The 12,920-nt window shown below is 43.4% G+C and overlaps 1 protein-coding gene across 1 annotated transcript in view; it reads left to right on the top strand.

The window, feature by feature from the left end:
* Window positions 1-12,920, top strand: part of PTEN (phosphatase and tensin homolog) — a 47,489-nt gene that overhangs the window by 20,347 nt on the left and 14,222 nt on the right. The window contains exons 4-6 of the mRNA XM_082052922.1: window positions 3,636-3,679; window positions 6,721-6,959; window positions 12,571-12,712. Of these exons, the coding sequence (XP_081909048.1) occupies window positions 3,636-3,679; window positions 6,721-6,959; window positions 12,571-12,712 (425 nt within the window). The remainder of the gene's footprint in view (window positions 1-3,635; window positions 3,680-6,720; window positions 6,960-12,570; window positions 12,713-12,920) is intronic.

The raw sequence follows: 12,920 nt of genomic DNA, 5'->3' as shown, positions 1-12,920 counted from the left end.
TGTATAAGTGATTCGGTGCCGTCAGCTGATGTTGAAAAGTAGGTCATGGTTTTCCTACCCCTCATTTTTTCCCAGAAACCTAATTTGAAGCTTTATTGATTCTCCGAGCTGTTAAGGCTTTATTGGTTCAAAATGAATATATTTCTAAATATCTGCGGCTAATGGAAAAATTCCTGTAGTATGGAAATCTAGGCAACGCATTACATTGTAATTACAATGTATTGTGGAGATATGTATCACGTAAATCCAACCACCGTGGTTTTATTAGACCCCCCTGTAGTGACAGGTGAAAGCAGTAGGTTGTTGTGTGTTAATTCCAGGCTTGGTCAGAAAGTAGGAGTTGAGTATGACTTCTGTGCTTGAAAAGTTGCCGCTTTGCTGTGTGTCAGTAACCTCATTTTACTGGAGAAAACCAAAAACCAATCCCCAGCTCTACATAGGGACAGCTTTAAAGTATTTTAGGTGGGCAGAGCTGTGACAAGACACAAGCTTTTGACATTTCTGTTGCCGATAATGTGTTTTCAGCTGTGGAAAGGGCTTGTCCAAGGCACGTGTTGTGGGCTTTTTGTCATCTTCTTTTTCATGCCTTTTTTTACTTCCTTCCTAAAACATGGAGCAGATGCAAATGAAGATTCGAGTGATTACTGCACAGCTTGGAAAGAGTAACTTTTAAACTGGGTATCTGGCTGGACAAGCCAGGCACAATTTGTCCACATGTTAAGTACACAAGTCCTATTAGGTGAATTGTTGCAATATTTGGTCATGAGATGGGAAGAAATTGCAGCCTTCAGGTGTTTCAGTGCACAGCATCTCTTCAGATTAAGCTGATCCTTTTGTAAATAATCAACCTATTGTCTGTGTTTAAGAGGAGGAGGTGGGAGTGCAGAGGAGTTCTGTGATTATATTCTGAATTATTTCAAACATTGTCATGGGGTTTGAGTTCCCTTAAGGTGGCTGTTCCATGAAGTCGATAATAATGTGTGTATTGAGCAGTTTCATTTAAAAGGACGTAGAGAGGTTTTTCTGAACTGACGCTTCAGTGTCAGTTTTGCCTTGTCCTTGCATCTTGGCTTTTAACTTCCCAGTGAATGTCTGAGCACTCAATTCAATTTTGTTTGCATTGGTTTTCTCATGTGTGCCTTGAACGTTTTTCTATTTCTTTTAGTATTCTTCTTTATTTCAACAAGTTCTTTCATTTGCATCTCCTGACTTCACATACCAAACTGTTACCTTCCCTTATTGTCCTAGTCTCCATCTTCTCCAGTGTATTTCTTTTAACTGTCCTATGGGCAGATAGTTAAAGGAGGCTGTAATGAACAATGTGGGTTTTATATGCAAACTACGTGTATCTCTTTGTACGTGGGGTTGGGCTTTGGCACAGGCTGCCGTGGTTTTGGTCGAGTCTCCAGTGGGATCATGGTGACGATCAGAAAGGTGCCTGTCTGCCTTTAAACTCACTTCAATCACCGGCAGGATTACAAGAACCATGGGAACCCGCACCCCTCACTCAAATTCTGAACATTTCTGGAGATCTGACTGTATTACAGGTCTAATAGTGTTTAAAAACAACAAAACCAAATGCATTTGAAATGTGGAGCAGTGGACGCATCCCCCAAAGTGTGTGTTGGTGGGATCTCTGCTGCAGATACAGAAGTGTTTTGTGTAGTTAAACTGGAGTATGTTTTGTACAGCCATGTCTGGGGTGCTGTGTTTGCCCTGTGTTGTGTACAGCTCCCATAAGAGGGCCTGGATTGACACGGCTGTGTTCCCTTTCTGTCCTCGCTATCAACGCAACTATTTTTTATCCCTGATGGTATTCTACTTCACACCCTCTCAAACTTCAAAACTTGAAGGCTTTTTTGCCCATATGTGGATTTGTTTGTTTGTTTTGAAGACTTTCATCTGGTACTACCCCTTTGAACTGGGTGTTTCTTTAAAAGGAAGAAGGAAACTCTTGGATAAGACAGTGCGTTAACTGCTTTGCTTCCCAGCAGGCTCGGCTTCCAAAATTCATATGCTGAGCAGTTTGTAACAGGCCTTGCCTAGCTGGTGGCCACTCCAGGTGAGGTGATTCCATATTGGATGTACATACTACATCTCACCTTTCTTCTTAAATGCTCAAGTGCAGATAGCGGGTCTTTTTGAGTCCCGTCTGCCAGCTTAACCTGTGCCATATCACTTCGGACCCGGAGGAAGCGGGAGCAGTGTGACCAGAGCTGTATAAACTGCCAGACGTGTCCCTCGCAGAGGCTGGAGGTGAGGAGGCTCTGGGATTCGGAGGAAGGCAAGCGCCGAGCACACGTGCAACCGCAGCAGAGCTGCCCCATCCTTGTCGTGCGAGTCTCATGGATGGAGTTCGATACGGTGCACACAAGGCTCCGGTTACATGCAACAGTCGTAGAAATAGGAGCCTAAAAGTTTGCGTGTCTGAAAGTGTCACGTAAGCCCCGTATGGCTCCGAAGGCTGCAGTCATAACTTACCTATTAAGAGAAACTCATGCCAGTCCTGAAAGTGGTGTGGGTGTTTGAACCCTGTGAAGAGTACAAGTTAAAATAGGAACAGAAGATCTAGATGTGTTTTGCCTGCTGAAATGCCTCCCCATCATTGTGTTTCAACCTGGAACCCTGTTGATTGAGGGCAGGATTGTTCTCATTTTCCTTCCTCAACTCCGTTTTCCCTGGCATCGTGTAGGGGTGCGTCATTTTGCCTGTAGAGAGCAGCTCCAAGGAGAATTAAACGCGGTCATCCACTCCTTGCCTTCTTTCCCCTTATCCCCAGCATCTGACGCAGCTCGTTCTCCTGCAGCGTGCCGTTTGTATCGGAGCCCTGCTGATCGGGGTGTCTGTATCTGGTTACTGGTGTTCGTCCCTAGGCAAGTCATCCTGCAAGACTAGTTCAGCGTGGTTTGCTGCACTACTACCTAACTAACTAGAGTGGGACTCTTACAGAGCGGTGAGACAGACATTGATGCAGCTCCGGTCTTTGGAAACGTGCCATTTTCCGGAGTCTCTGGGCGGAAGACTGCTCAACTGGCCTTTTTTCACGTAATTTGAAGAACAAATGCCGAGTTGGAGAGCACTAGCGCAACCTCTGCTTGATACAAGTGATCTCCGTTACGGTGCTTTCAGTGGGCTCTGGTGGTCTTGTCATGCTCCTGTAATTGAAGGAAGAATGCTCTCCTAGGTTGCATCCTTGAAATGTCCTCGGCATCCCCAGCACCCACGTTGTTAACGCATCTTGAGATGCATTTGGAGTTCAGAGTCAATTGGAGGAAGGTCGTAGCCATCTGGTCTTTGTGTTTGTGTGGCTAGAGGTGTTAATACTACGGTGTTAAAAAGTAATAGTGTATTGCATTACTTGTGTGAACATCTCCGTTGAGAGTCACACTGACTAAAACATACTGATGCACCACAGTTACCGTAGGGTAAGTAATTGTTTTTCAGTAAAATAACTGACATTTTAGTGAGCATATTTATGCATCTGCAACAAACCAGTTTATCCGTACATAACCTCTGGCTTTTAAGTCATGAAGGTGCTGGCTATATATGATTTGATCTGTATATTCCAAGGTGTGACAGATGTTGCGAGTGCATCAGAGACTTGCCTTGAACTCTTGTCTACTTTTCTTTTCCAGATGTGCTGAAAGACATTATGACACCGCCAAATTTAACTGCAGAGGTATGTTTTTACTGTTCTTCTCTTTAAACTTCAGCGTTTTTGAATGAACGTATAAAGCTGGTGAATAGTAATGTAGGAGATTGGGGCAAAAGAAATGATGTCAGGTGGCTTTGAGTCATTGGACAAACTTGCTGTATTCTTGATGCTTTCAAAAAAGTCTGTTGCTGCCAGTTATCTAGATCAAGATCTCTAGTAAGGCACTCAGAAGTCTATTGTTGGAAAAAACGTTGCAGAATGGATTATATAGGATTTTCTGTTGAATTCGGTGTACAAACTGTTTGTAAAATATAGATGTGAAGCCTCGAGAACTCTGGGTTTTATGCAGGAGCATCACTTAGAATAAAAATGGAGAATACTTAAGCCACTGTCACTGTTCATATAAAACAACGTTTTGAAGATCTGGAACAAACCTTCAGTGGCTTTAAAAAAACAAAATAAATTGCCGTGTGATGCCTCTTTGAGATGAGTTGATTCTTATACATTTGCAGAGCTACCAGAGCCAGTGGGGAAGGTTTAGGTGCTAATACTACATCATAGCAAGAGTTCAGCTTATTATGATGATGATTATTATTAACCATCCTTCTAGTTGTAAAGAGGGCGTTTAGAACATGACCAAAATGTAATTGACTGCTTTAATGGTTGAATATAGAAGGACTAAAATTGTCACGTTGAAGTCGTCCTCACTTCTGATTTGCTCTTGCGGTGGTGAATGATGGTGTCTTGAAACCTCACCCAACACAGAGAAGCCAGAAAATAGAAGTATTTTACAACTGAGCAATACTTTGGACAAGAGTAGAAAAGGCTTAAATGAAAAGGACATACTTCTAATACATCCAGAGCGTGTGCTTGCTTTAATTTATGCTTTTTACTACACAGGTGCTCAGATCCTTTCACTGTTAATCCCAGCCCAAAATGCTGTTTGTGACGGCACCTTGCACAGCTCCTCGTCTGCGTAAGATGACGCTGTTGTAGGGAGCTACGTGGTGCATTTTGTTCCTTTTCATCCCCAAATTAATTACATTAGATAACCCAACTGGTGACTCAGGCCTTCCCTTAGCAGAGGAGCAACAGTTCTGCTCTAAAGTCTCTGAACTGAATTAATTTCAAAGGGAACTTCTTATTTGTAGACTTAGCATGAAACACCATAGTAGTTCATTATTCAGCTGGGGTTCTCTTGCATCGAATTCAAACTGAACACTAAAAGCTCTTCATCTTTGGACAGTTGCTTTGTGTCCAGGCGTTTTGCAGTTTCTGAAGTACTTCCATGTTTGTTTGTTTGTTTTCTTTGCTCCTTTATGGGATTCTTCTTGCAGTATCTGGGAGCTTGGAGAGACTTAGCAGAACCGTTCTCCTTGATGTATGTTCCTGTGTTAGGAACCAAAACCCATGGACCCTCTCAATGATGAGGCAGTTCAGTGTTTCCTAAGGTTGCTTTCTGACTCGGGATCCCTCTGAGCCATCATAGGGCACCCACTTCATCTGCTCCTCATTCCATCTTCGAAGACAATACCGCAAAGTTTGCCTTTGATCCCAAATCTTGGGGAGCACCTTCAGCATGCTGTGAACCACTTCGCATTTTTCAGACCGTACTTTCAGGACTATTTTGTCCCTCCTTATTGGAACCTTATTGGATTTAGTTATGATAGGAGATGCTGCTGTACAACTTTGAGTCTAATAGCTTCTTAGGCATTTAGAATTCCTCCTTTCATTTACATCTGCTGCAAAAAAGCAGCATTCACTCTGAGTTCATACAAAAATATTATTTGGGGGATCTTTAGATCTTCCACGTGGAAGAAGTTATTAGTGTACATTCATTTTCACTAACCTTTGCTGCTGCTGTAATGAAGATTATTCACTTTATTGGGCTTGCCTATTTGGTCTCTTGAGAGATTAAGTGGGCGCTCAGTACTGCGAGTGAATAAACTGTCCTTGCAGATCCCTCTGAAAGACTTTGGGCTGTGCTGCGGTGATTTAGCAGCTCCACAACTTCATCCCTCGCTTCTGCTCCCCGAGTCCTTGGGGATTCATCACAAAGAGCCCGGCCTGTGCGACAAGGGACTAGTACTTACAAAACGAATACAAACACTTGCCAAAGAATGAAATGTATTCCTTTTTAGACCAGAAAAGGAAATGGTATTTCTAGCTGAGAATTATTAAATGAAGCAGAGTTATATTTATAAGATCCCCAGTCTGGCAATTGAGAATTGGGGTGCGCTTTTATAAAAAGTGCTGTTCTCCTGATGGAATTAGCACAGTAATTGTGCCAGGCAGTCTGTCGTCTCATCTCAGGTGTTCGAGGTCTGCCTGCTTGTTTCTGCTTATGGCTCATTTTTCGCTCTCCTGTGTTTTCTTCCATTTCCCGCACGCTTGCTTCAAATTCTGTCCATCTCTAGATGGAAAAAGATGTTTGTGTGCCTGTATATATCCATATCAGAAAAAGACCGACTTAGCTCAGTGGTTTGACTTTAAAACCTCCAAGTATTGCAAGTGCTTTACATGAGATTTCTTTCTCAATTACATTTCTTTTAATGTGGAAATTGCAGGGTTTTTGTCTCAAAACCCCTTTGAGCAAATTCTGAGAGTTCGTTCCCAATGTAGACCCGACTGCGCTCAGAATTTTTCAGCAAAATTCCCGTTGTCTGATTAGTGACTGAGCTCTGGGCCTGTTTTCTCTCAGCAGGTAGTCTAATTATTGCTGGAGCAATGGGTTCTCACAAGGTTATTCTTTGTGCCACTCTGGAATTCTAGAGAATTTGCGATTTAAGACACAGAGCCTGTTCCAGTCATTTCGGTGGGGGTGTGAAATAATCTCTACATGCAGCAAGATGCTTGCTTTGGAATTACTAGATAAATCTCTGCAATGCATATGATATGCAGTACATTTCTGAATAATATTGGAATACAAAAATATACATATCTATATATAAGACAGGCGGGTTATTTGGAAAGTTGATTTATTTGCATGCTTATCACAAAGTTGACCTGTCTGGTTGAGCTCGCTGTAATTTGAGGGTTTGATAAGTGCCTACTTCTCATTGCAGTTGCACAGTACCCTTTTGAAGACCATAACCCACCACAGCTAGAGCTTATCAAACCCTTTTGTGAAGATCTTGACCAATGGCTGAGTGAAGACGACAATCACGTTGCAGCAATCCACTGTAAAGCTGGAAAGGGACGAACTGGTGTAATGATATGTGCATATTTGTTGCATCGAGGCAAGTTTTTAAAGGCTCAAGAAGCCCTAGATTTCTACGGGGAAGTAAGGACCAGAGACAAGAAGGTGAGCTATTTTCTGTTCTTGTACCTGTATCTTTATGCTTTTCCCCTTGTGCTCATTGAATAGTCAAGCCCGTTAAGAAATACTTTTCATCAGTTGTTATATCTGGTTTGATTTTGCTTTGACATGAGTGCAGCTGCGAAAAAGCTTTCCTAAGGAGCAGTAGCAATTAGTCACAACACTAAACCAGTCTGTTCTTTCCATCTCCTGTTCAAGAAGATCTGGACAGTTTCTTTCAAATAGCCCTTTGAATAGCATTCTGCTGTGTGTTGCAGCAAATGGGCAGTTGATGACCTTTCTCCTTCAGCATTTTCAGCCCAAATAAGAGGATTATTCTAGCTTATTTTGCCTGAATGGGTTGAGTGGTTCACCTCCCCAGGTTCTCTTCTGTGGTTGGTGTCTGGAGATGTGGAGTTGTTACAGTTGAATATCCCTACTGGAAGAGTTTGTTGGATAGCCCTTTTCACTAAAAGGCTGGCTGCCCTGGAGCCTCCTTCATGGGGTGCTGCCATTTATTGTACTTACTTGTACTTCTCCTGAGGAGAAATGGGAAGATTTCATTTCAGAGAAATGATGCTCATGGCTGCATGAGCTTTCTGTTACCTCCTTGTCAGTGGTACAGGCAGGCTTAGCACTAACAGTGTGTCATGCCTCATTAGTGGGAATTTAACCTCCCTATTTGAAATCCTCTCTAGATAATAAGGTGTAATATTTGCATAGAGTATTAATTTCACAGTGCGTATACCTCTAATAAGTGGAGCTTTGTGTTTGAAGGCTCTTGAGAGCAGAAGTGTCACGTGAGGAATTTTACAATTCGGCTGTTAATTCACTGGAAGGAGCAAATAACTTAGTTTACCCTATTTACAAGATGAAGCTGTTATTCCATGTACTGCTGAGAATATAGTTGTGGTGTAATACTTGAGTGGAGACAGCACGAAGCTTTCCTATCAAAACCTTGTGGCAAGAGTGTAGGATAGCGGATAGGAATGAGCTGTGTGATGAACAAACAGTGTAGATTCCTCCTGCTGATAGCGATTATCTAAAGACCTGGATAAAATATCCTGAAAATGGCAAAAATTCACAAATATATGGTGAATGTGGCATACCCCAGTTTGCCTTTTGTAAAAAAGAGGGGTGCACTTCTGCGTGTTCCTGTGTTGAGGGTAAGGTCAGTGGGGTGTTCAGCGGTGGTGCCTCTGGCATGTTTGAGGTAAGGCAGCGCTTAATAAACAGGAATAGCAGAGTCTTGTTTAGCTTCACTGTAAATATTGTCTGTAACCAGCAACTTTGGTTTAGTTTTGATGTCTGTACTGGGAGACTTGATTTTTTTCCAGCTCTACTTCAGCATGGTTATCTTGATGTGGACAGCGGGCAGCATCTGATTCATATAATTCTTAAAATAGTGTTTATAAACAGGTATTCAGTGCAGGTTCTGGGAGCTTTCTCTTCCCCTGTGGCCTGTATGTCAGTGTTGTATGTCAAGTGCTGTGCTCTGATTTGGTGCTTCACCACACCTTTATGTAACTGACTTCGTGAACTCAAAGTAAATGAGGCATCACAAGAGTTGTTTGCACCTAGGGACAAGAAAATGCCTTTCTTTGTTGTGTTGTTTTTTTTTTTTTGTGCAACCAATATGCATGATGAAGAAAAACTGGCTTTATTAAGTACCAAATTTTCCTCGTTTAAGGCAAGCACAAGGTGCACGTGTATATAGCTGCTCAGAACAGTATAGCTAAAGTCGCCATTGGCATTAAGGTACATGGCAGAGTGATTCTCTAGAGGGTTTAGTCGGCGCTGGCAGGAAGTGCGAGTCTAATTGCAAGAGGAAATATGACTAATTGGTCAAGAGAACAACCTCGAGTACTTGTGTAGCAAGCTTTTCCCAAGTGCCTGCTGAGGGAAGAAGCTTCACAGAGGCATTTGCGACATCAAGTGAGAGTTGCTGTAGATGAGGCTGACAGTTCCTCGATAGTCTGTTAATGTGGTGTTGTCCTGGGAAAGGTGGTGGAGAATAAGAAAATAAGAAGAAAACCTGTTGTGTGTGTTTGGTTGGGTTTTTTCCTCTGTATAAGCTGACTCTTTTGGTTTCTGAAACTCATTATAGTGGGGGGAACCTATTCAGAAGAAGGTAATGGTTAACATTAGAAAGAATAAAAGAGCTCAATGGTTTTGTCTGTCAGTCACCACCACTGTAGTAGAACAGGGCTGATTTTTCTCTTCTCTTTGAATCAAGGGAGACAAACTTCTCTGAAATTGATGAAGAACTGTAATTGTCCAGCTCATTTTCAGAGCTGAGGGAGAAATCAACCCCAAAAAAAGTCTTCTGAAACAGCTGCTGCTTCCGCTGTTTGATCTGGTTAGCTTATCAGCTGTTTTTTCCTTAAGAGGAACACTGAAATACTACTATGAAGGTGAAGACTGACAGCTTACCTTCCTACAGCTTGAGAAGGTCTTTATTTATTCCCACTTTTACCCTGAAGGTTTTATGGTGAGGATTAGTCTTGGAAGGAAGAATAAACTCAACAGGTTGATATCAGCTGGGAGCAACATTCAAGTGCTTGAGCTCAAGACGATCCATTCAGGAGCATTATTGGAGCATCATACTGACTGCTGCATTTTTAGGAGCAGCTCCTAACAGTGGTGTAACTGGACATAGAAACCAGTGCTTTTGTGCGGGGAAGTCTCAGGATGGCTCTTTGAGCTGGGTAGAAATCTGATGTGTCAGAGCTGAGCGGTTGTGATGCCTGTTTGTTCGCTGTACTCAGGCGACAGCCTCTGCTAAACCTAAACTCATGCCATAAGCCTAGTCTGAGGCTGCAGCTTTGGCTTTGCTGTTACAGCAGGGCATGCTACTGAAGTGAATGTGGGAATATTACTTCAAAAAATGCTTGTTCTTCATAATACTACCTGTGCTACATTGAGAGGAGAACCAGAAGCAGCACCTGATGTTTTTTGTGATGTCTGCACAGCTTGGCAGGGCCCTGTGAAACTATGACATAGGGACTAAAGAAGCTTCTTTAATGTCCTTTTAAAAAATGATGATGGTGATTGATGGGAAATGTCAGCCTCTTGAGGAGAAAATCACAGGATCACAGAAAGTGAGGGGTTGAAGGGACCTGGAAAGCTCATCCAGTGCAATCTCCCCATGGAGCAGGAACACCCAGATGAGGTTACACAGGAAGGTGTCCAGGCGGGTTGGAATGTCTGCAGAGAAGGAGACTCCACAACCTCCCTGGGCAGCCTGGGCCAGGCTCTGCCACCCTCACCGGGAAGAAGTTTCTTCTCAAATTGAAGTGGAACCTTTTGTGTTCCAGCGTGAACCCATTACCCCTTGTCCTACCATTGGTTGTCACCGAGAAGAGCCTGGCTCCATCCTCCTGACACTCCCCCTTTATATATCTGTAAACATGAATGAGATCGCCCCTCAGTGTCCTCTTGTCCAGCTCCAGAGCCCCAGCTCCCTCAGCCTTTCCTCACACGGGAGATGCTCCACTCCCTTCAGCATCTTGGTGGCTGCGCTGGACTCTCTCCAGCAGTTCCCTGTCCTGCTGGAACTGAGGGGCCACAACTGGACACAATATTCCAGGTGTGGTCTCCCCAGGGCAGAGCAGAGGGGCAGGAGAACCTCTCTGACCTACTGACCACCCCCTTCTAATCCACCCCAGGTACCATTGGCTTCCTGGCCACAAGGGCCCAGTGCTGGCTCATGGTCACCCTGCTGTCCCCAGGACCCCCAGGTCCCTTTCCCCTACGCTGCTCTCTAATAGGTCATTCCCCAACTTATACTGGAACCTGGGGTTGTTCCTGCCCATATTCAAGACTCTACACTTGCCCTTGTTCTATTTCATTAAATTTTTCCCTGCCTAGCTCTCCAGGCTGTCCAGGTCTCTGATGGCAGCACAGCTTCCAGTGTCAGCCACTCCTCCCAGCTTGGTGTCACCTGCAAACTCCCTGACAGTCACTCTATTCCCAGCTTCCCTGTTCTTTATTCTTCTTGAGTAAAAGTGGGGATTGATCGCACTTCTTGGAATATCAGCTCGTTATAAAAGTGTTCTCCATGGGGCCAATCCTTCACAACACGGAGAATCTCTTGAGCGGAGGAGGTTGTGTTTTCCTTATGGCTTTCTTCTGCTTGGCAAATTGCTGATGAGATTTTCTCGGTCGTGAGGCTCAGATCCCAGGGAAGCAAACGGCGAAGCTCCCTCAAGAAGTGGGTCTAATAACCGCTGAGATGTCTTCTGAGGTGAAAGTGTTCTCAGTCTGGGCTACTGAAGAAGGTTGTACAAGTGCTGTAGGGAAAAGTCTTTTCTGCCATTTAGAAACAGCTGCAGTGGTAAGGAAACAATTACCTTTTTGTTTTTAAATAGAGTCGGGAAGTGATAGGTGCTTACTAAATTAAAAGTACTCTAGCTGCTCATAGCTTATGGCTCTTGTAAGGTGAAGCAGATATTAAAAGGAACAGTTTGTAGAAATACTGCGTTCTACAGTTTCTTGACCAAAATGCTCATAGACTCTCATATGAAAACCTGTTGTTATCTCCAGCGTATTGCAGTTTCACATTTAGTTTTAATATGAAAGTTTACTTACTGACACAGTTGCGAGTGTGTAGTATGGCTTGTTATAAGCCATGTAATGCATTTTCTAGGGAATGAAATTATTTTTCATCTTTATCACTTTTGCTTGAAAATATAAGAGCTTTAAAGCTATTCCTTTACTTGAAGTTTGATTTAAATTCAGTAATTAAAATGCTCTTTGGTACTGTATTCTCAAAGCAAGTGTTAGCTGAATTACAACCCTGAAGTAAAGTCTTTCATTTAAGTTTGGGCTATTGAGCCTGTGTTAATGAAACTTTCCACTTTTGACTTTTGTGAAAACATTTTGCAGTAGAAGGCAGCACCAGTCTGGAGCAGAGTGTTAATAGCAAACAGAGTTAGAACCTTCCGACTTCAGCTGCTGTCAAAATGTAATTCCTGTATCGGTGCTTAAAAACTTGCTTAAAAGCAGCATAAAATGGTGGCCTTCAGGGTCTCTGTATGGAAAAATCGTCATTCTTTGCCTTGTTACTTGAGGTGGATGTTTAAAGTAACTGGAACACCAGTGCCCTGCTCATTGGGTGCTGGGGACTGCTTGGTAATTAATTGCTTAGTGTTAGATACTGCGTGCAAACAGCTTTCTCTGAAAAGCTGCGCAGGATGAGTCCAAGGGACGTGGGCACGTGTCTCGGGAAGGGGAGAACGTGTACAGAGGCATCTTTGGGAATGGTTTGGAGCTGGGTTATGTCTTTATGTCTGCAGGGTGCTCGGGGTGGTGCAGGATGAAGGAGTCGCTGAGGGCGGTGCGGAGTCTCTGCACAGAGGCGCGTGGGGCTGGGTTTCTGTGCCGTGCAGAACGTGGTGCAGCTCTGCTCTCAGGTGCTTTACTCGGTGTTTCCATCTCCTGCGTAGCTGCTGCAGATGTACATTCCTCATAAAGCACGGTGGTTTATTCCAGGTGCTTTAGCTACCTTTTCATTGGTGCTATATTTGCTTTCAATGATTTTCTGAGGCAGTGGGCAGGAGCTCTGCGAGCGATGCTAATAAATGATACCTTTAACCTTTGTTTTCCCTGTGTTTAGGGAGTGACAATTCCCAGTCAGAGGCGCTACGTGTATTACTATAGCTATCTGTTAAAGAACCACCTGGATTACAGACCAGTGGCACTGCTGTTTCACAAGATGATGTTTGAAACAATTCCCATGTTCAGCGGTGGAACTTGCAGTAAGTACCCGACACCCCGTTATCCTCCGTTAGTTCTCACCGGGAAACGCGGCGACCCGTGAACTCGGTTTGGTTATGTGACACATAGAGGGGAAGATTTGACGTTTCCAAACCTGCTGGGCTAGTGCAGTCTGTCTGCTATTATAATATTATATATTTAAAATATAATTAATACATTATAACAGCATCCTCCCAGGTGTAATTAAGT

Source organism: Streptopelia decaocto (assembly GCF_964273445.1).
Source record: "Streptopelia decaocto genome assembly, chromosome: 5".
Classification (NCBI taxonomy): domain Eukaryota; kingdom Metazoa; phylum Chordata; class Aves; order Columbiformes; family Columbidae; genus Streptopelia; species Streptopelia decaocto.
This window is presented reverse-complemented; position numbering and strand designations above follow the sequence as displayed.